We start from the raw sequence: 21,427 nt of genomic DNA on the forward strand, positions 1-21,427 counted from the left end.
CCATGTGTTCAGTTTTGCAGGAGCTAAAATTTCAGTAAAATGCATCCCCTAATCTAGTAATGTAAATGAATATATCAACTCCAAAACCTACTTGAGGTGGTGTCCAAGCTGCCATATGCTGTGTGCTCTCAGCCCATCGGTATTGTCCCACCAGTATCTCCTGTTCTATAGACTTTGTTTTTTTAGGATATTTTTCTATGTCTAGCTCCTTTCAAAAGCAGCAGACAAGGAGCTGTAAAAGTGTACTCAAACCTTACACTTCTGAGTTTAATGCACAGAGAACAGTTGGTTTGGGTTGGTTTCTACAGCCCTAATTCTTCAGCCATGTGATAAAGGAGCCCAACTGTGGATTTTTTAAATATACACAAATACTTTTTCAGCTCTGCTGGTTGAAAGGAAGAGTTTGGACACGAACATTAAAGGATAAAAAAAAAACCTCAAAGAGAAGAATAAAATAAAAAAGTGCCTTTGTTATTATTTACATGACTATTTTTTTCCTGGCAGAAATATTATCTATATAAAAAAAAATACCCATAAGTGAAAAAACTCCTTCTAGCTGCTAATCAAACTTACAAACTGTGGGCAGTAGAGCCAGCACAGCTCAGCAACCTGTGATACTTTCCAGTTGTTTCTATTCTCTCTTAAAAAATAAAAAAGAAAAGGGAAAAAAAATGCTTTTCTGCATATCAAGTGCTCTCAAAGACAGTCTTGCATGGTCAGTCCTAGGAATGCTGTAAGCCAGCCTAAATTACACAGCAACAGGCTTAGGGAAGGGACTGGAAGGTTGGTTGATTTGTTTTGGCTTTTGAAAGACTTTTCCACAGTGGAGGTTAAGAAAAATATTAGTTTGTCCCAAAGCCCTAGAAAATAGGAACTGAAAATAGGAACTGAAAATAGGAATTTCCCAGGAATGCTAGCGGTCTGGGGTGTTCCATCGCTCCTGAGAAGCTGCTTGTGCAGCTGAAAGTGCAGCTTTTCTGAGGGGAAAAGAGGTGAATAAAACCATTTTTGGCTTTACCAAAGGCATCCAAATCCCAGCACCAATTCTAGAAAGGTGGTGTTAGAAAGAGGTACAGCTCAGCATGGTCTGGGATAGAGGCTTCATGTTTTGCTGATATTTTCTGATAATAATTCCAAATGTAAATGAGAACATCAGGGTCTTTCACAAATGAATTCTCAAAAATGCCAGGAGGGGTTTGAAATGGTTTTCCAAACCTACTACCTTGCTGAAAGGTCACCTTATTGAAGGCAAGTCGAGATGTCCAGTTCTGAGATTTGGCTGGAAATATTCAAGATTTGTATCCTTGAGAATGCCTCTCCTTTGGCGAGCAAAAGGAGATAAATGATGTAAACTTGATCCACATTTTAAACCCACCACTTCACTGAGACACCAGCAGAAATGTTTTTTTTATTACAAAACATTTTATTGTAGTTATTTACACCCGTTCCTCGATAAGTGTATAAATGTAAACATTTATTATAGACGTATTTCTCTTATCTTACAGTCCATCCCTTGTTCAGGTTAAATGTCATTTTTTTTTTAAGCATACAGGTGGTGAGGGGATTTCAGCTATATTCACAGAATATACATCTGCGTGCAGGGGAGGTCCCCCAGCCCTAAGCCAGTGGTATAGACACTGTCCCGTTAGCTCTGCTCCTGCTCCTCATGTGTACGCTGGACTCTGTGATCTCGTCAGCGTGATCCTCACTCTTCTTCTCCTTCAGGCTGTTGATGAACCTCAGGGTTATCTCATCCCACTCCTCGGGGAGCAGCATGAGCAGGAACCCGATGCAGATGATGATGGTGGCTCCCAACCTCACCACGCTGAAGATCATTTTGTGCTTCACCAGGTCCACGGCTGCGGGGAAGGAAACAACAACAACAACATCAAACCAGCAGTGGGATGTGTCACCAAAACCAGGATAAATCAAACTCTGTAGCTATTTTTTTTAGTATTGGAAAGCAGGCATTACTTTATTACCTTGTTATTTCTATATGTTTATATACTTCAATAATAATCTATTACTATTATTATCGGGGTGCTTGTGGGGTCACTCCACCAGACACACACACCCACTTTCAATACTTTTCACTGTTTTATGCATTTTTAGCAAACAAAGGAATTAATGTTCATTGGCTAGAAATTTCATAATTCTCTTCATCAGTTAGTATTCTATCTTCTATTGGTTATTGATTGCTCGTTTCACATGGTAATTAATCCACATTTTCAGTCTTTTTGTTATCTTTTTTCCCAGACAGAGAGAGTTTCAGCACAATTACTGAATTGTCTTTGTTAGTTTTTTCCTTGTCTCTGATTTCCAACAGATGGATGATGGCATCAGAGCAGCCTGGCACGTCTCTGTGACCCGTGTGCTGCACTCTGGCTGTGACAGTGGCCATGTAGCTCTCAGATCTTCAGAGTGAGCAGCTCCCTTAGCTCAGAGAACAGCTTTGACCTGACAGCACGGTACTGGAAGTGCCATATCTCTTCCATCCCTCACCACCTCATGCAGGCTCTGAGGAAGCCTTGTGGGATCCAAGCCTCAAGGTTTCCATGTGAAAGGGTCTATGAGGAGCAGCTGAGGGAGCTGGGGGGGCTCAGCCTGGAGAAAAGGAGGCTCAGGGTGATCTTCTCACTCTCTATGACTCCCTGAGAGGAGGTTGTAGACAGGTAGGTGTTTGCCTCTCAGGTAACGAGTGACAGAACAAGTGGAAATGGCCTCAGGTTGGATATTAGGAAATATTTATTAATTGAAAGAATGGTTAAGGACTGAAACAGGCTCCCCAAGGAAGTGGTGGAGTCACCATCCCTGAAAGTGTTCAAAAAGTGAGTAGACGTGGCACTTCACTATATGATTAAGTGGCCATGGGGGTATTTTGTTGAAGGTTTGACTTGGAGGTCCAACCTCCAATCTCCTTGGAGATTTTGGAGGTCTTTTCCAACCTTAATGAATCTATGATTCTGTGACTTCTTCTCTGAGAGGGAAGGCACTTTATGGTAACTCTTTATCTTCAACAGTTTGCACCAGCAGAATGTTTCCTTGGGCTGCACAGACCAGGGACTGGGAGAGAGCAGCACGTGGGTCAGAAAGCTGGAGTCGGTGCCTCCCAGACCCACAACCAGCACCAAGAGGGCACCTGAGCCCTTGGGCAGCCTCCTTCAGGTACTGACTGTTCTGCAGCTCTGACCTGCATCCCCCTAAAAATAGATGTTTCTTTGAAAACATGCTCAAATCCCAGGAGCGGCGAGGCTGAGAGGGTGGAAGAGCAGAGGCAGAGGCTGTTCAACAAGACAGGACTCTGGAATAAATTTCCACATATACCCCCTGCCCTGATGACAACAAATTTCAAGTATTTGGACAATAAACTGCTTGTGCTGTCTGTGTGCCTGTGGGCTTATTTTTCCACCACCAGCTGTGGTACCTGCATTTCCAGGGACGCTGAGCACTGTGCCAATGGAGATCAGGATGGGGTATGTGAGCACGACACCAACGTTAACCAGGATATTGAAAGCTAGGGAAAAACAGAGCAAATCATACATGATTACAGGGAAAAACACTAGAGTGAGATATTTCTCTTCCACTTGACCCTACAAGTGTGACATCGGTATCCACACCACAATTACGTAGTTGTCACAAAGTGAGTGATTTTGGGTTTTTTATTTAGAAATGTGAAATGAGGGGAAGTTCTGAATGGAGTAATGGGAAGGGCTGGATGGCCTTTCACAAACTGTAATACCAAGGTTATCACACTCATATTTCATGGCTTTTCCCAAGCTTTAATCAGATACAAACAACCTGTTTTTGCTGCCAGAAACCTTCATTTGTTCCCCTACCAGAAGGGTGGTGATCCCAGCTTGCCCTCTTGGCTGAGGCTGTGTTGTCCTTGTCTCAGTGGGACATTTCCCTGACAAAAGGCTGCACACCCTCCACCTGGACCACACCCCAAAGGTGACAGCAGCAGGAACTCATACTCTAAAGGACACTAAACACAATTAGCTGACGAATTTAACTGCAACCTAAGCAGACTGGGGCAAGACCAAGGCCTTGGTGCCATGTTGAAGGCAAAATGAAATCTGACAGAAATAAAAATATTCAACACCTTAAACTTATGGATTGGATTTTTTTTGGTTTTTTTGGGTTTTTTACATGACAGCATTAACAACCAGCTACAATTTTCTTGGGAGATCAAAAGCAAGCTGCAGAAACTTCCAAAAATTTTCTTCTGGTCACTCAGTCCTGCTGCTGAGTCCCCTACATAAAAGGAGCACAGGCTTGCTCCTCCTTGTCTGCTCCATGAGGTTGTTCCCTCATGGCTGGGTTTATACACTTTGGTAGATTGATGAGTGATAAATTAGCCCTGCTTTTTGTCCCTCAGGTGCTCACAGAGGAGCTGAAATTCTGGTTCAAGGTGCTCACAGAGCTCAGCTGTCAGCCCAACCACGTCTCAGGATGGGCTGTGTACCAGGCATTCTCTTTGCTTCCATTTGATAAACATGTAGTGGAGACAGAAACCTCTTCAATTATGAAATAACAGAGACTTTACTAAAGGAAAGGATGTTATTATATCTGGAAATTAAAACGCCCCTGGGCTGAATCCGACAGATACTGTGCCTGGCTGGAGAATGGCAATTGTGGCTCAGGAAGAGGGAGAGTTATGGAAGGGCTGTGTGAGCCTTGCCCAGCACCTGCAGCACCCACAGAAAGGTGCCCCAGCACTGGGGATCCATGTCAGTGCACAAACACCCCACAGAGTGTGCCAGGAAGACACTGAGAACACACAGCCCTTATGAAATGGGATTTAGAGCAGTCAAGATATTCCAGAGACAGGGGAATTGGTATGGAACTAGAGTGGGGATGAAAAAATGAACCATTATTACGGCTGCTTCATGTTTACTCCCTGCTATTATTATCACTATTAATTATTAATTATAATTATAGCTTATATCTTAATTATTAATTATATATTAATTGTTAGTATTATTTCATTAAGAATAATGAAAAATATAAATAATTTTTAAGGAGTACCAATTTGCACTGGGACCAGACTTAATCTGTGAGAGAGCTCTGATGTTTAGGAGGACAGGGGGGAATTGTTTGTGCCAGAGGCTAATTTTGTATTGGTGGGGAGAAAAGAGCTGGGAAAATGAGTATTTTTTTTTATCACATACCTAACCAGAGGCCAGCTACTCCACACAGGTAACCCCAGGGCACAGCAGAGAAAGGGTACCAGTACTCCACTTTTGTAAAATACAGTATGATTGGGGTGACAGAGATGAAGATGAAATTGAAGAAGCCCAGGGTAGACACAAAATGAGCTGCTTCCCCAAAGTTTGCACTTCCAAGGAACATTTTGAACAAAACCTGCAAAGGAGAGGAGAGAGGAGGGGTTTAGACATCATGATGGTCATGGGAGCAAAGTTTTCCTGCACAAATTCATTACCGACTCTGAAGCTGGGAGGCAAATTCTGATCCCACTACAACAAACTCCAAAATTTACACCCACTTCACCCTCCTCAAGCCGAAAATAAACACAGCCACGCTCAGCCCAACCTGTTTCTGAGACATGACTCTGCCTTTTCCATCCCTCACCTTCCAGAGCAGCCACTGCTTCCAAGCATTCTCAGGTGTGCTGAGCTCACACCAGGGCTCCAAGCCCAGCAGGAGCACAGCATGTGCAGGGGTGAGCCCTGCATTGCCACTCAGGGAAAGCAGCACATCCCACATCCAGGCTCTCCATTCTGCACTTGGAAAGTCCCTTTGAAACGGTGTTTTTAAATGACACTTGCATGATTAAAAAATTATCTTAAACTCCTTATAGCGTAGCAATGAAGATTTCATTAAAGACTCATTGTCCTAGTTAGGACAGCTGAGATCAATTCATCATGGTGGGTGTAACCCAAAACTGTATTCTATAGCCTTCCATGTCATTTCCCAGAAACTAGACTATTGTTGTCAATAGACTATTCGCACCCTCTGCCCATAGAGCCTGACTCCTCAGGCTATAAACTAGGTGTTAAGAGGCCTGTGAGATAGGAAGATGTTTCTGTCCTCACACCCTTTGTGAAACTCCCCGCCCTGAGGAGAGTACCAAGCATTCCTGCCTGAACTGGAGGATATATAATCTTGGAGTTTTGGAACATTTTTCAACCCACTCGTGGGATCCAGAGGACGGCTGCATCTCATCGCTCTCAACCAGACTTAGACCACCACTGGACTGCGATCACCAGTTCTGGCCAGACTGCAGCAGCTCTCCCACCAGCAGGTTCTTCCCCTCTCCCTTTACTTTGGACTCAAACAGGGCCCAAGGAACACCACTTTGTTCAGGCCCCAGGGCACTGGGTTATACATTTGGGTTTTTGTGGGTTGAGACCAATTGTTCGTTTGTATTATTGTACTTACTGTATTATTTTAATAAATTGTTATTCTGACTTATAATCTCTCCTTTGAGTTGGGTTCATTCCCCCTGCTGGTTAACTTTTAAACCAGCACACTCATAAAGCAAAGCCACCCCGAATATTTGGCAGGTGACAACTAATTACCCTCATGGTGGATTTCCTGATGTGGTGACATCACCTGGTCACAACATGAATGATGCAGGAAATAAAACATTTATTTTACAGTCACTCTCTTTGTACTTGTGCATATTTAACAGCTGATAATAGTGAATATAAGAACCCAAACGAACAGTTGTGACCTACCTTATACAAGGCAGATGTGGAGGCTGATCCCACAGCATATGCCACCCCAATGATTGAATCTCCCTGGAAACCATCTGCATATGCCATCATCACAATTCCTGTGATTGCCATGATTGCTGCAACTATCTGCACAGACAAAGCAAAGCAGTGTAAAGCTCAGAGCTACTTCAGCCCGTGGGAAGAGATCCTCAGTGCGTGGGGTTCTCATGAGTGTCACTGGCTACTTTCTCTGACTTGGAGCTTTCTTGGTTTCCCTTCAATGGGAAAAATTATGGGAGAGATGTGAAGCATAATGAAAAGTGTGAGCACTGGTAGTGGTATGGATCTATAGCATTGCAAATTCTGCTGGGACCTACTGACAGGGCCTGCACCTGTTTAGCTGTTTTATCAGCTAAACATTCCCTTTGGAGAGATGGCTCCAAGATCAAGAAATTCTAAGACATTGTGTTCCATTATGCAACAAGAGAAGTATTTAGCAACACCCCAAATTTGACTCAAAATACGAACATCAGATGGCCAAAACTTTCTGGACATTAGTCCAGGGGAATGACTCCTGTCTTGTGGAATGCCAGAGTACCACTGGGAGCTTTTCCAGGCTGTTCTGGCCAGCTTTCTTGGACAGACATGACCTAGTTTCTCCATGAAACCTTTACCTTTGTGCTTAGGTTTCTGGCCTCATTTGGAAATCTCAGACAGGGCATCTAAGAGGCTTCAAAGAAAAATAACAGGAATAATTAACTACACCATGTCTGAAACCCTGGGTCCTGACTCCAAGGACCTTAAGGAAGTGATAGTGAGCCCAACATGTTTTATTCTTTGGAAAACTCCCCCTCTCCACCTAATTGCCCTAGCATGTAAATAAGGAGTGGGAATTTCAAACACAATCAAGACCCAACTTCCAGGGAGTGCAGAGAAAAAGGTGTTTCCTGAGTCAGTGTACAATTCCTGAGCCAACACCAAAGGGAGATGGGCACTTGCCTCTTGGAAAACATCACTGAACTCCAGTTAAGAAATATTTGGTACTAGACAAACCCAAGCTTCACAGGCTTCAGCCCACAGACTTTAAAGGCATCTTGATCCAATCATGTGACCTTCTGCAGAGAAGCCTGACTTTCAGAGCTCACAGTTTGACCAAGAGTCCCAGAAAACCCATTGATACTCCTACCAAGCACTTGTGAGCCAGACTGAGGCAGTGAACACAAAAATCCCACAAAACACTTTCAGCAGAGCCAGTCAGTCCCATGATTCAAGGGACACACAGGACAGGGACAAACACCTGACCCAGGTAAAAGTGTCCATACATGGGGAGACAATGGGAAACTCCCAGAGTAGAGACTACAGGTAGAAATGTTAGGGCTTCTAAATCTCATAGGTACCCAGGCCAACATCGTCACAGAGGAACTCATCTCCTGGTTGCAGCTTTAATTACTTCCCTCTCACCATTATCCCTATTTTACTAGTACCTGAGGCACACAGGTACCCCCCTGGCATTGCAGTGGCTCTGCCAAAGGCAGTCAAAAATCACACTGCATGTCTGTGTTCCACCTTACTTCCATTTAAAACATCCAAGCTCCAAGATACAGGTCCACAAAGCTGCCACCTAAGCCTGAAGATATCGCTGATACCTCCAAATTCACCATGAAATGGCACCTGAAACCCAAGTCCCCCAGCTTAATGACGTGGGCTGGAGTCACTTGTGTAATCACAGTCTCTCAGTGGTTTGATGGGATCTGAAAGGGCTTTAGCAAGAGGGGATCAAGACATCTTCCCTCCTCTCCTTCCCAGGATAACACATCCCAGCAGTCAGGCCATCCTGGGAGACTCCACAGAAGTCCCAGCTTTGAAGCAATGCTGAATTACACCGAGGACCCCTCAGACATCCATGGCCTCTCCTCTCAGTTTCCAGAAGTTTCCCCTTTCCCTGCTCCACTGCCTGGCTGGGTTCATTGCAGGCTGCACTAAACACTTTGCCTTGCACATAATTCAGGTGCAGCATTTCAGCTGTCAGCTGGAATATTTCAGCTGGAATGTTTCATGCAGTGTGTCTCACAAGACAAACCAGAAGAGTCCAGTGCAGTTAACCCCTCCTTCCAAGGGAAAGGATCAAGATCTAAGTCTTAGAACACTCATCTCTCAGTTCTTTCCTTGTGTTAGTGAAAATGAGTAGATCCATCATCTCCAACAGCAGATTCTTCCCATTGGGAAAAAACTCCTTCCCAGTCTGACTACACCAAATTTAGAGAGCCAGTTTCCTAATTTAATTAAATATTTAGAAAGCCAAGAATGCTTTTTTCCCATTTATTTTTCCTGAAACAACTAAAATGATGGACACATATGGGGTAAAACCACCCCATGAGACATCCAATGAGTAAGACCTGACACTGAAAACAGCAAGAACAATGTTTAAGTTCCATGTTCAGAGCTCCTCCTGCACTTCACCCACCACAGCATCAGCAGAGCTGACCTCTGTCTGGCAACCCTCAGGTGTTTGCTTTAGAAACCTGAGAGCATATCCTGTGCTGCTCCACATTGACAAGCAGCAGCAAGGTCACAGGGAAGCAAAGATGGTTGCTGCAGCTGCCAGCTCATTAAACAGGGCTTTTAATTAATGGAGGAGTGTAGTAACTTGCTTTTGAAGCCTCCTAGGTACAGAATGAAATTAGCTTCCCTCTTTTTTTCCTGGGAGAGAGCAAGGCCAACCAACATTTTACTCAGAAACACTTTTTTTTCCCCCATGTAGAGCACAGCAGAAAATGAGGTGTACTTAAGAATCACAGAATGGTTTGGGTTGGAAGGGACCTTAAAAATCACCTAGTTCCAATTCCCCTGCCACAGGCAGGGACACCTCCCACTAGACCAGGTTCCTCCAAGCCCCATCCAGTTTGGCCTTGAACACCTTCAGGGACAGGGAAGAAACCTGCCCCCAGGGTAAAGTCAATATTTTCAAGGGAGAAAAATGTCTCCAAAATCTCTCTGTACCTACCTAATAAACACTGATTACACTTCACAGATGAAACCCAACCAAGGGCTCAAACATGCAAACATATGAGCATGTGGCTAAATCTGACCAACACGGGCCAAGAACTACTCAAATATGCAAAGTCTTTAAAATATTTGTGCTTGTTCTGAGCCAAAGCTTAACACTTAGCCTGACAGGGTCCACCACTAAACCATATCCCTAAGCACCACTCTACATGTTTTTTGAACACTTCCATGGATGGTGACTCCATCACTTCCCTGGGCAGCCTGTTAAATGCCTGAACATCCTTTCTGTGAAGAAATTATTCCTAATATGCGTTCTAAACCTTCCCTGGCACAACTTGAGGCCATTAGCTATATAGTCATGGCTGTATCTGTCTTTCCCAGCTGAATACTCTTTCTCCAGCTGGTGTTTCTCTCTCGTGGTTTGAGTGCTACAACTTCTCCAGTGAGGGCACAAGGCTCTAATTGCAGAACACACACTCCAGGTAGCTCAAACACAGCCAGAGCAGCCTTTCTGCAGCTATTAAATGCTTCCATGGGTGGGATTAAGCCATACCATAAGGTGACCATCAAGACAGGTTTGTCTTTAGACAGCATATCTAAAACTCCAGCCCCGCAGCCTGGCCAGGGGCTGCTTTCCAGCCGTGCAGGAGCGCTGTGCCACGGGATAGGAGAGATCCAAATGCCCGTGGGCATCCCTGGGCAGTCTGGACACTGCCTGCAGCCACACCAGCTGAGCAGGGAGCTGGGAATCTGCTGCAGAGCCACTGAGGCTGCTGGTTCTCTTTCAGGCAGATGAAAGTGGTCTCAGGTGAGACGCAGACGTGCCTGACGGCTCCGAAGCTCTGGGAGAGTTGGTAGGAGCTGAGTTCCTTTGAAAAGCAGGCTGAGCTCCCGGGTGCTGAGTGCTTCTACAAAAAATGGCTCAGAGTATATGATTAAGCCCTTATTTCTTTCTGTCTCCTTATTGTCCAAATAACTCAATTACCCTTGCTCTGAGAGGCTGTGGTGAGAGCAGAGGAGGCATTCAAAGCACAAAAGGTTGGGGCTGTGCTGCTTTGTTGTATTTTAGCTCTCAAACAGTCTCCTGTGTGGTTATTAACATCATTAAGTGTTACTCTGGCTGCTGGAAAAATGCTGTGATTTACCTTTGCAGCAATGGGTATCCAGAATCTGCCTCTTAGCAGCAAAACTCAGTTTCTTTTATGTGCAGAATTTGCTGCTCACTTTTCCTGCTGGGTTTTTGTTGTGTGAACCCCACGGTGTTTTACAGCATTAATACTAATGCATAATTGTAGCAACCTTTTTTTAGGCAGTGAAAAACGAGTAACAACTGAAAATAGCTTTTATTTCTAGGTTTCTTTAAGAGGGCAGGCTAAGAAAACACAAGAGCTATGCTTGCTCTTCTAGGAAGATGTTGCTTTGAGACAAAAATCACCTCAAAGGGTACAAAATTTCCTATTTTTTCAGCTGGGACCTGAGATGACCAAGGGGCAGAGTTTTATATGAAACAGGTATCTGGCTTTAGCACTGCAAGGTGGAATGTCCATGTCCTTACCTTCAAGGGCACCGTGGTTGAGGGTGAAACACGGGTTCACCTCCTCAACTTGGCAAGCACAGTGCTCTGCTCAGTGTGCTGGTGGCTGCTCCAAGAGCCAGATGAGATGCCTGTACACCAGAATGCCTTTTCCTTTCATTTCTGAACCCTTCTATCAGACTATTCATTAAAAAAAATAAAAAATCTGCTGTGCTCATTTAAAAAAAAAAAAAAGTTTACTTAGACGAGGTCTTGATCCATCACACTTTCCATGGAACTTAAATCCAACAGCTGGTGGCATTTTCTGATCACAGGCATCACACCTGGCCACAAACAATCCCTAAGGAATTTCAAGGCTCCTGATAGTTCACTCAGAATCATCAGGCCTTGAGCCCTTTCAGAGGGGGAATCTATATCAGCAGAACTGTTGGAAATCCTCATTACTCCTTATCCAATGTTTAACCCAGCTGTATGTCAGGAGTTCTGTGTGTGCAAAATTACAGGGAACACACTGCTTTCCCCAGATCCAGGCACACAGCATTTTGTTTGAGTTCTTTTTTTCCCAATTTTTGCAGGGTCCATATTACTGCCAGTGAGTCCTGTAACACTTTAGTGCAAAATACAACTTCACACAAAACAGTTGTGCTCCTTTTAAGCCAATTTTGGCACATGCACGTGGATATGAGTGTGTAAAAAGTACTAGGGTAGCATAAGAAAAATAGGTAAGACAGTGAAAACAGCTGCCTAGCCAAACGAGGAATTAAACTGCTTTGGTCAGAACCTAAGCATTCATCACTAAGTTTAAAATAAAACTAACTAAACTTCAGCATTGTAAGCCAAGACAGAGTGGGTTTATGTGAAAGTGGAAGTCCTTCTATTTTAATTTATCATGTTACACTTTAGCTGTAATAGCTTCTTGAAATTTCCCACCTCTGGAGTCTGAGATCTCTAGCTGATCTTAAGGCTTAGATCTCCATAATAAAAGTAAAACGAGAAATGGTTTCATGGTATATCTATACCACAGTGCAGCAGTGCTATGGCAGCACAATGGTTTATGGATTTAAGTGCAATTTTATGAAAACAAGAGAGAGTGGAAAGCGAGGCACATCATTACCCTTGCTCCCATGAACCTGTCTTTCAGCACAATCCAAGAAAGCAAGAAGACAAAAGCTTTGTTACAACAGAAGAGGGCAGAGACGTCTGTGGCTGTCAGCTTCTTTAAAGCCAGTAAATACAGGTAGTTAGTCAAAGTCCACAGAATAGAAAAGGGAGCAGTCCTTTTAAGAAAGAGTTTCAGCGTCAGACCATCTTCACCAAAAATCCGACTGCATTCCCTACGAAAAGAAAAGAGTTTCAGTCTCAGCCAGGATTTTCCTGAGCGTTCACTCCAGCACAACAAACATTCATTAGACTTTTATGGCATTCAATTAAGTGCTTTTCCTACCTGCTCCTTTGCACCCATGAGAATGCATTATTTAATTCACATAGAGAAAATAACCCACAATCTTCTTAAAACAGCAATTTCGCAAATAGAAAAGGAGTAACTTACCTGGAATAATCACACTCTGAGCAACAATAATCCCAGGGACTCACACACAGAAATGAAGGTTATCTATAATGCTCTGACAGTTCCCAGACTCTGCCTTCCAGGCCATGAGCACAGGGATTATATATAATTTTTTACTCTGTAGCTTGCCAGTTTTTTTCTTGCATTGCTCCAAACCCTGCTTTTATTCTTACTGAAATATATTCTCACCTATAGCCAAGTAAGCTTTAAGAATTGCTTAAAGATACTCCAAAATACTGCCAGACACATCACCATGGTGGAGAAGTGAGACACCAGGCAGTGGGACTGAGCCAGGCAAACAGCAGTGTGAGAGATGGAAGGAAAAGGGAGGGAAGGAAATTTAATACCTTTATTTTAATATACAGTGAAAAGTTTTGCTTGCTAAGAGACAGTTCCTTGTGGATCAAATTGCAAACAAAATCTCTAGTTTCCCAGGCACTGTGTCACACACAGCTCCAGTGAACTGTTTGCTTCTTAGGATTTCAAGAAAGAGAAGGGTCAGCTCAGCAGACATTGCTTGGGGACAACTGTCCTGTGCAAAGTGGTACCTCATGGGCTGAGAAGAGACAGGACTCCAGCATGCAGGTAGACTAAAGGCACATGGAATCCTGGAATGGTTTGGGTTGGAAGGGACCTTAAAGACCATTTAGGTGCAATCCCATTGCTGTGGGCAGGGGCACCTTCCACTAGACCAGGTTGCTCCAAACCCCCATGTTGGACACAACCTGGCCTTGAACATTGCACCCCTCCTGAGGCATCTCTACCTTTCTCAAACTGGGAAGGACTTTTTTAACAGCTCCACTGTCTGTATTCTTGGTTAAAGGTATTCCTGAAGATATTCCAGGTATGTTTCCCTTTCTTGGCACGAGAGGCTCTCTGGCACACCTGTTTGAAACATGAGAGGTCCCACAAGGGAACACTTCATACAGCCCAAACACCAAGGGAGTGAGGCAAGGCACCACCAAACTGCAGCATGTGAAAGGACTGATCTAAATGCCAAGAGGCCTCTGGGCTCCAAAGTGTTCACAGCCAGACGTGGCTGTGTTTGGAAGATTGCTAAAACACTCATTATGCAGAACTAACCAGTAAATTCAAAGATTGCACTGCAACGTGAAGTCAAAAACACTTGTTATTTGGGGGGGAAGTGGTGTGATAATTATCCTGATCTGGAAGACAAAACAGTTTTCAGGATGTATTAACCATTTTTAGTAATTCTTGGGAATTCTGCTGTTAAAAACATTACTTTTTTTACTATTAAGAGTGGAAATCATCACTTGTTTTGAGGGAAGCAGAATAATAACATCTATGTTATTATTCTAAAAAATATTCTCTAAAAAAAGAGATCAGCTACATCCTAACCTAAATGATTCTATGAATCTACTTAATAACCACTCATTCTCTGCTGCTGCTAAGACAACCTGGGGTACAAAGCAGCCATTTCTGGTAATAACAAATTACATTCTCTAAGTCTATGACAGGGTGTCCAACAAGTTAACACTCAGGCAGGCAGATCTGCTAATTATCTCCTTCACTCTAGTTGACCTGGATGCTCTCAGAAGTTAATCTGTTCCCCAAAGATCAGGATAAAATAGTTTCAAATAGAAAAAAAACCAAACCAGCCAGTGGTGTGTATCATTTATCTGAGAAGCAAAGCAAATACTCAGTGAAGCAAATAAATTAATGCTTAATTTGACTGCAGGCTTTTATATCACTGATTTCAACAGAAGTTAAAGGTGATGAGTTCCCCTGTGTGAGAATGGACTCAGTGGCAGCACTTCAGTTGTTCCTTGACATGCAGATATTAGCAGTTTATGTTTAAAAGATGCTTCCTTTTGAGACTTAGGTGGTTGCAGAGGGTGATTTGGGGCTCAAACTACATCTCACCTCAAGACAGGTGGATGCACCATGGCTGTGTCACCACCACTACGTGACACCAGAGCCAGGATGGTCCATCTACTGGCAAGAAGAGCTCTGTGTTGTGAACTACAGACCAGTGTGGAACCTGCTCTCTCCAGCCCAGTGGGAATTCTGGTGCACAACTGGATCATTACACGTTTGTAAATCCAACCTGCCTCAGAAGCTGCCAGGATCTTAGAGGAAACAAGCTTGTGCTGTGCTAAAACAAGAGAGGAAAGGTGCCTGGGCTGCCCACAGTGATGCAGGGCACTGTCAGGTACCCAGGTGCCAGAATGGGTGAGGTCTTGTTGTCCTGCACACAGACAAACCCAGGGCAGAGTCATGAGGATGGAGTACAAAATGCCCCAACAGTGTGAATCCTCGAAGGAGGAAGGTTCAGTGATTATTGTTCTGTGTTGGACTCGGGGCTGGTCAAAGATTTGGGAGAGGCAGTTGTGTCAGCCTTGACAGTGTCACTGTGAGTTCCCAGGAGCAGTGGAAGGGATGAGCAGAGATTCTCAGCTAGGAAAAGAAATCTGGAAATGTTTCACAGGCCCCAGGCAACGGGCTGTTTAAGCAGATGGAAGAGCCTCCATCACACACAGCAGTGTACAGTGACCAGACAAAACAGGGGCCCGTGGCTCCTCAGCTCTCAATTAAGAAAATACAGCAAAGACTGTGACAGGGTCCTGCCAAACAAAACAGAGACTTGATGAATTCACCTCTGTGCCTAGGAGAGCTCCATGAATAATGCTCAGACAATGAGGAAATAGGGAGAATGCTTTATTTTCCTAGTCATGGCTACAGCAGATTGCCTGGGGCTGTGTGAGGGCTGGGTGCTCAGTGGTTAGCTCAGCCTCTTTGACATGCAACTAAAATTAAGCTTGCAGGAATCATCAGACATGACAATGATTGAAATCCCGGGCTGAGGAGAGAGGGCTCCCAGGACCCCACACACACACTGGTAGTATCTGCAGTCTGTTGACTTAAAGGCACAGACATGTCTAAGGACAGCTGACCCTGAAACTGTGACACAAACTATTTCCAGATGCACAAGGAGTCTATTTAAAACCTGCCCTCTCACATAAATAGTTCTTTTTATTTGCAGGTAGCCCTGAGCCATCAGCTCTGGGCGGTGTGCCATGCTCTCAGGAATTACAGCCCCTCAGGCAGGCGTGTAGCTTTGCCTCTGGCACCCCCTAAATAGCTCGTGTGGCCTCTTAGTCATTCTGATGCCAACCCCTGCACAAGAATGGTTTTGTTCACCCCTGCCACACAGCAGCCTTTGGAGTGAAATCCAGCAGCTGGTTTTAGACAGCTCACAGGAAAAACAGAGCAAACAGGCTGGAGTGATGGGAATACCGTGAGTGGAATTACATCACCCGGGCTAGAACTTGGCAAGACCTCCAGTAACAGTAGGGCAGCACTACAGCACCTTCTGTGAGCACAAGTCATTTGGTCCTTCTATCTAAATGATGGCATCTGCAGCAATAAAATACCTCCCAGCTCCATTGCAGGAGACAGGCACCAGGCAGAGTGTGGTTAAGCACACTGGTCAATTGTTTTCCAGGACTGGCAGAATCTGAACATCAGGAAAGAGCATGACCAGCTGCACTGGTCTGGCCAAGAGCTGGAGCAAAAGGAAAGGGAATTCTGTGTGAAACCCTCACATCAGCAGTGCCTGGCTCAGGGGGCAGCACCACAGGAATGCTGTCTCCCACAGGAAGGGTCCATGGGAAGCCTAGTTTTGTGCTGAAGGTCTTCCTCCCTACTGCTGAGACATTCCGGGTTGGAGCAGCTTCAGGCATCGGACATCCACATCTCTCCTCTGAAAAGCCTTTGCAGTGAAGACCTGGATTTGCAGTGTTATTCCATAAGTGGCTGAGGAAGTTGGCCTGAGCTACTGCTGCAACACAGAGGGAGAGACTTGTGGGTGATGACTGCAAATACCAGCTACTGAAGGCTCAGTTTTTACTTCAGGTGATGCTAACTTCCTGTTATCCTGCCTGCTCTTCCCAAGGTTTTTGTGTTCATTAAACATTACACCTACCAACACTCTCCCCAGTCAGTGCCTCGAGGCTGTGGAGTTCCTGTAGCACTGACCTCAGCTGTTACACCATGGATAGATCCTGGCAGGAAGCTGCTGAATATCAGTGTTTGTCCTTGAGAAGACAAGGCAGCGGGTGGGGAGGCAAAATTTATTGACATGGAAAATGTCACCCACCTTTTGTTAAAATCACAACTCTAATAGGATCCTAAGTCAAGTCTGTGCAGTGATTTCTGCTGTGGCAAATCGTGGCAGGATTAAGCTTCCTACTGCTGTGCTTCCTGAGCTTCAGATCATTTTATCCACCAGGAGTGGAAGTTTCAAGCTCTTTATGTGGGACATGCCTTTTATTTACAACACTGAGGGAATACCAAGAGCTGTGTCTTCTGCCTCAAGACAACCAAGATAATTCAATGAAATGCAGCAGGGAGTTCATAACTCTGAGTTACTTTCTAAGACCATGGTATTGAACTTCTAAGGTAAAGTGTGAAAGGTAAGGAACACAAAAGTTATAATCTCAAATATTATAATAATAGAATCACACAATGATTTTGGTTGAAAGGGACCTTTAAGGCCATCTCATTCTGACTCCCTGCCATGGGCAGGGACACCTTCCACAATCCCAGGTTGCTCCAAGCCCCATCCAACCCGGCCTTGAACTCCTCCAGGGATGGGGCAGCCACAGCTTCTCTGGGCAACCTGTGCCAGGGCCTCACCACCCTCACAGGGAAAAATTTCTTTTCAATATCCAATCTAAGCCTGCCCTCTGTCAGTCTGAAACCATTCCCCCTCCAATCCCTTGTCAAAAGTCCATCTCTCTTGTAGCTCCTTTAGGCACTGAGTGGCCTAAACTTTTCAGGAAGCCAATCTAAAGTTGGAGATGGGGACTCCTGTCCTTCCAAGTGGGATTATGAAAAGAACAGTGGCTCTTTACAGCTTTGCTGGCCTGGGGCAGTGCTCTGCAAGTCACTCACATGATCACTGATGTCTGCCAAGATATCACAGACACTGTTTGCTCAGATCCACTGGGAATATCTGCTGGACAAGATGTCATGTGTCTTTAAAGCTGCTAGAGAGTAACTACAACCTCCAGGAACATAATGATAAATCACCTCTGGACCCTGAGGCAAGCCTGGAATTGCTACAGGAGGGGTTTATTGACAGGAATTAGCTACTCCACAGGAATAAAACAAGCAAATGAAGCAACAGGAAATCTTAAAAGCCTTGTAACAGGAACAATACCAAGATTGCAAACCAGGCAAATATAAAACAAATTATGTACCTTTGAAAGTACCCCTGTTCTGGGCAGGAGGCTGGGTTAAATGACCTCCAAAAATTCTTTCCAAATTAAATCTGCCTATAAGTCTCTGAATTTAAAAACTACAAATGATGCTTTTTAATCATTTAAGTCATCAAAATATCAAGAGTTCATCCTGAAGAGATGTCTATCCCATATCCAAACTGAAAAAAGTTTGGGTAGTCAAGTTGTAACATGGCACAGACCAAATTGTTGGTCCCCATGATAAAATCATTATTTGCCAGCAGTCAAATCCTCCCTGGGATATGATCTCCTGATATATCTGGAATAAGAAATACCCTGGGAAGATGCCCATCATCTCTAACACTGGTCTCCTGATTTCCACACATTCACAGACCTCCATGTGTGCAGAAATTCCTCTGGGCATATAAGTATTCCAGATTTAAAAGCTGAATTCCTAACAGCTGGGGAAATGTATCAATTATTTAAGCACAGTCTTTTTATGCGTTGCCCCAAATATTATGCTCAAAATTTTGCTCTGATGGAGATGTAATCCACCAACTAACTGCAGAGGATCTATCTGCAGGGATGTTTATTCACACCTTCTTCCTTATCTGCTGTGCAATTGTTATTACTTTACCCCATACCCAGAAGCCAAGCTGACACTGTTAATGTTCTCACAAACACTCCAGCAAAGATCTGAATGAAGGCATCATTAATGTCCAAGGCACTGGGGTTTGCAGGGAAGCACTTAATGAAGTGCAACTGCTCAATTTCAGTCATGCTGATTTGACAGAAATGATAATTCAGGGCCAAATTACATCCCAGATCCTGGCCAAAGCAGCTGAGGGAAGAATTTGGCCCTGCCACGCTCCAGCCTGACAGTCACAAATTGAATTCCCTGTGTGCCCAGGGACAGCTGTGCTGAACCCTCTGTCAGCAGGAGCCAGGGATGAGCTGCACACTGGTTAATACCTGGTGGGACAGACAATTCTGCTCAAGTCACTGACATTTTCAAAGCAAGTCTGCACTGGAATAACAGTCTGGTCATAACAGAATCAGGTCCCAGATTGCAATTACCCTGTGGGTTTCTTCCCTTCATGGGCAAGGTGTGTTATCCCTCGGCAAGCTGAGTTTTGTTCTGTTCTTTAAAGCAGCTCCTGCATCCCTGTCAGATCAGTAGAACAATGGAAGTGGAGGAGGAAGTGTGAAATTAATTGTCCCAAAATGTGATGGTGCTTCCAAGCCCCGAAGACAGATTAGATGTGGTTTTCTTAAGAGCTGGTGAAGCTCAGCCAGCTCTGTCCTGCTGCAGTACTGGTGGTTGGACTGGATGATTTCTTTGGGTTCCCCCCTAACCTTGTATTTCTGTGGTTTCCCAGGAGCTACCGAAGAGGGATTTATAAATTTCCACCCCTGCAGCCTAATGTTGGGAGTTAGTGCTGTGGACTCCTTGGCACTGGAGGTTCAGAGTTCAACAGCATGCATCCATGTGGCATAAGGAAAGGCTGGAGTCAGAGGGATGTCTTCCCCTGACTCACAACACAGAGGAAGAGGTTTTTTCATGTGGAGCCTGACAGAAGACAGAATAAAATCTCCACATCATTCCCTCAGGATGACAGGCACTCAGCTATGCCAGCTTATCCCTCAGAGCTACAGGGGGAGGAAACCAAGAGTCTGCAACCTGCTTTACCTCTTACCCCACACAAAAGAGAGCAGAGCAGGCTACCTGGATGCTCTTCCTCCATATTATGATCCAGCAGGAGGAAAGGCCATTTTTTTTCCTGCTATACTTCCTGAGGATAGAAAGCAAGCCACGGTCTTCCTCATGGAAAACATCTCCTCAGCTCTGAGCATCTTTCTTCTCAACTATGAGTTGGTTTCGTTGCACTTAACACTATTGTTCTACCACAAATGGGCCAGAAAAGATTAATTAATGGTCTGATCCAGACAAGAACACAAAATATAGAGACATTAGTTAATATAACAGCAGCATTATAAGCAAATTATTGACCTTTTCAACTCATTAAAAAAACCCCTTTGGCAATCAAGTATCCATTTATTCAGCATATATCACTCATCTGTCAGCCTTCTGAGCTGTTAATGAATGAGGTTTTCTGCAGCATGACCTTTATTCTGCCTTCTGACACCAGGGGTCGAACTGAGCAGAGCAGTGACCTCAGTCCTCAGGAATCGGGTTGTTTTAAAGGGGTATTGCCACGACAGAGCCTACCTGAATTTTTTGATTGGAGACTGCTTTTCCTGCGCAGTTGCGAGGTGCCCGGAGTAATAAATGGGAAAAATCATAATGTTCCAGTTTGTTGAGAACCAAGTCATGAAAAAAGGACAGTCAAAGGTCTCAAAAGTGATTTTGACAAACTGTGTGGTCCCGACCCAGGAGGAGGAGACGGACAAAATGATCAGGAACCTCCAGATAAGCTTGAGAAATGTGGATGTGCAAGACTGGCATCGTGTCTGTCCTTCAGCTTCTTGGCTGCTGCTCTCTGTGTGCGTTTGTGTTCCTTCTTCTCCTGAAAAAAAAAAAAAAAAAAGAAAATAATAGAAACAGAGTTGCACACAGAATGAATGCATTCAAAACACTTCTTGGCAAAATCTCCCCTTCTAATCCGGTCACAAATCATCCCTTGCCTTCTCCCTGTAATTCCTCTATGTCCCATAAATACTGAAATCCTGCACCAAAATGCTTTAATGATACCACCTCTGTCACTCCAAGGAGGCAGGAACAAAACACGAACACAACACCGAGGCCTGAGGTAACAGTGTCACAGTTAAGCTGTTGTCACTATTTGCTTTATCAGCCCTTCTTTCCCTCTGTCAGCAAAGCTCCAAAACAAAAACACATCTCTTGGAACCAACAACATTATGAGGACAATTGCTGTGCATGTGTGCAACAGAAAAGCTCTTCTGAGCCTGCACTTCTGGAGCCAGGAACAAATTCTTATTATTCAAGATTTTAACTCCAGAATCACTTCTTTTATTTGCAAGCAGGGAGGGGGAAAAAGGAAACAATTTGCTGGTTTTATATATCCAGGTGGAGAAAGGCTTTTTGCAATCAGTTAGTGTACTTAAATTCTTGAAGTTGAAAAAGGAAACTGGACAAAAGTGAAGCCTGGCACGTGCCTAGAAATAAACCTCTACACACAAACAAGAAGGAATCAGAAGTTATTTCCCATTTAATGTAGTGCTTTTCAGACTTAACCTGCAGACCAGTGTAGAGTTCCCAAGAGAAGTGGAGAGAATTGAATTTCACTGCCTGGTGACTTGTTCTCCAGACACAACTCCCAGAGTGGCAGCCCATGAACCCTACTTTGATTTCACAGACCCCATCTGGAAAAAACAAGGAGCACTAACACTGTTGCCTCATGAGCTCATGGGGCACCACTGAGTTCCAACTATTTACCCCAAATCACATAAGTTT

General features: G+C 44.2%; 1 protein-coding gene across 3 annotated transcripts in view; it reads right to left on the bottom strand.

Moving 5' to 3' along the window:
* Window positions 1–1,402: 1,402 nt before the first annotated feature.
* The window catches only part of SLC35F4 (solute carrier family 35 member F4), a 119,356-nt gene continuing 99,331 nt past the window's right edge, over window positions 1,403–21,427 (bottom strand). For 2 of the 3 annotated variants that reach the window (XM_051768821.1, XM_051768820.1), the window contains 6 exons: window positions 20,222–20,519; window positions 12,335–12,554; window positions 6,702–6,827; window positions 5,172–5,364; window positions 3,425–3,514; window positions 1,403–1,859 (listed from right to left, as the gene is read on the bottom strand). In XM_051768821.1, coding sequence (XP_051624781.1) covers window positions 1,618–1,859; window positions 3,425–3,514; window positions 5,172–5,364; window positions 6,702–6,827; window positions 12,335–12,554; window positions 20,222–20,519 — 1,169 coding nt within the window. In that variant the 3' untranslated portion in view covers window positions 1,403–1,617. Of the gene's footprint in view, window positions 1,860–3,424; window positions 3,515–5,171; window positions 5,365–6,701; window positions 6,828–12,334; window positions 12,555–20,221; window positions 20,520–21,427 lie in introns of those variants that run through there. The other variant, XM_051768823.1, reaches the window with a different exon arrangement.

Source organism: Manacus candei, unplaced genomic scaffold (genome assembly GCF_025592945.1).
Source record: "Manacus candei isolate 608988 ecotype Guabito, Panama unplaced genomic scaffold, ASM2559294v1 h1tg000097l, whole genome shotgun sequence".
Lineage (NCBI taxonomy): Eukaryota > Metazoa > Chordata > Aves > Passeriformes > Pipridae > Manacus > Manacus candei.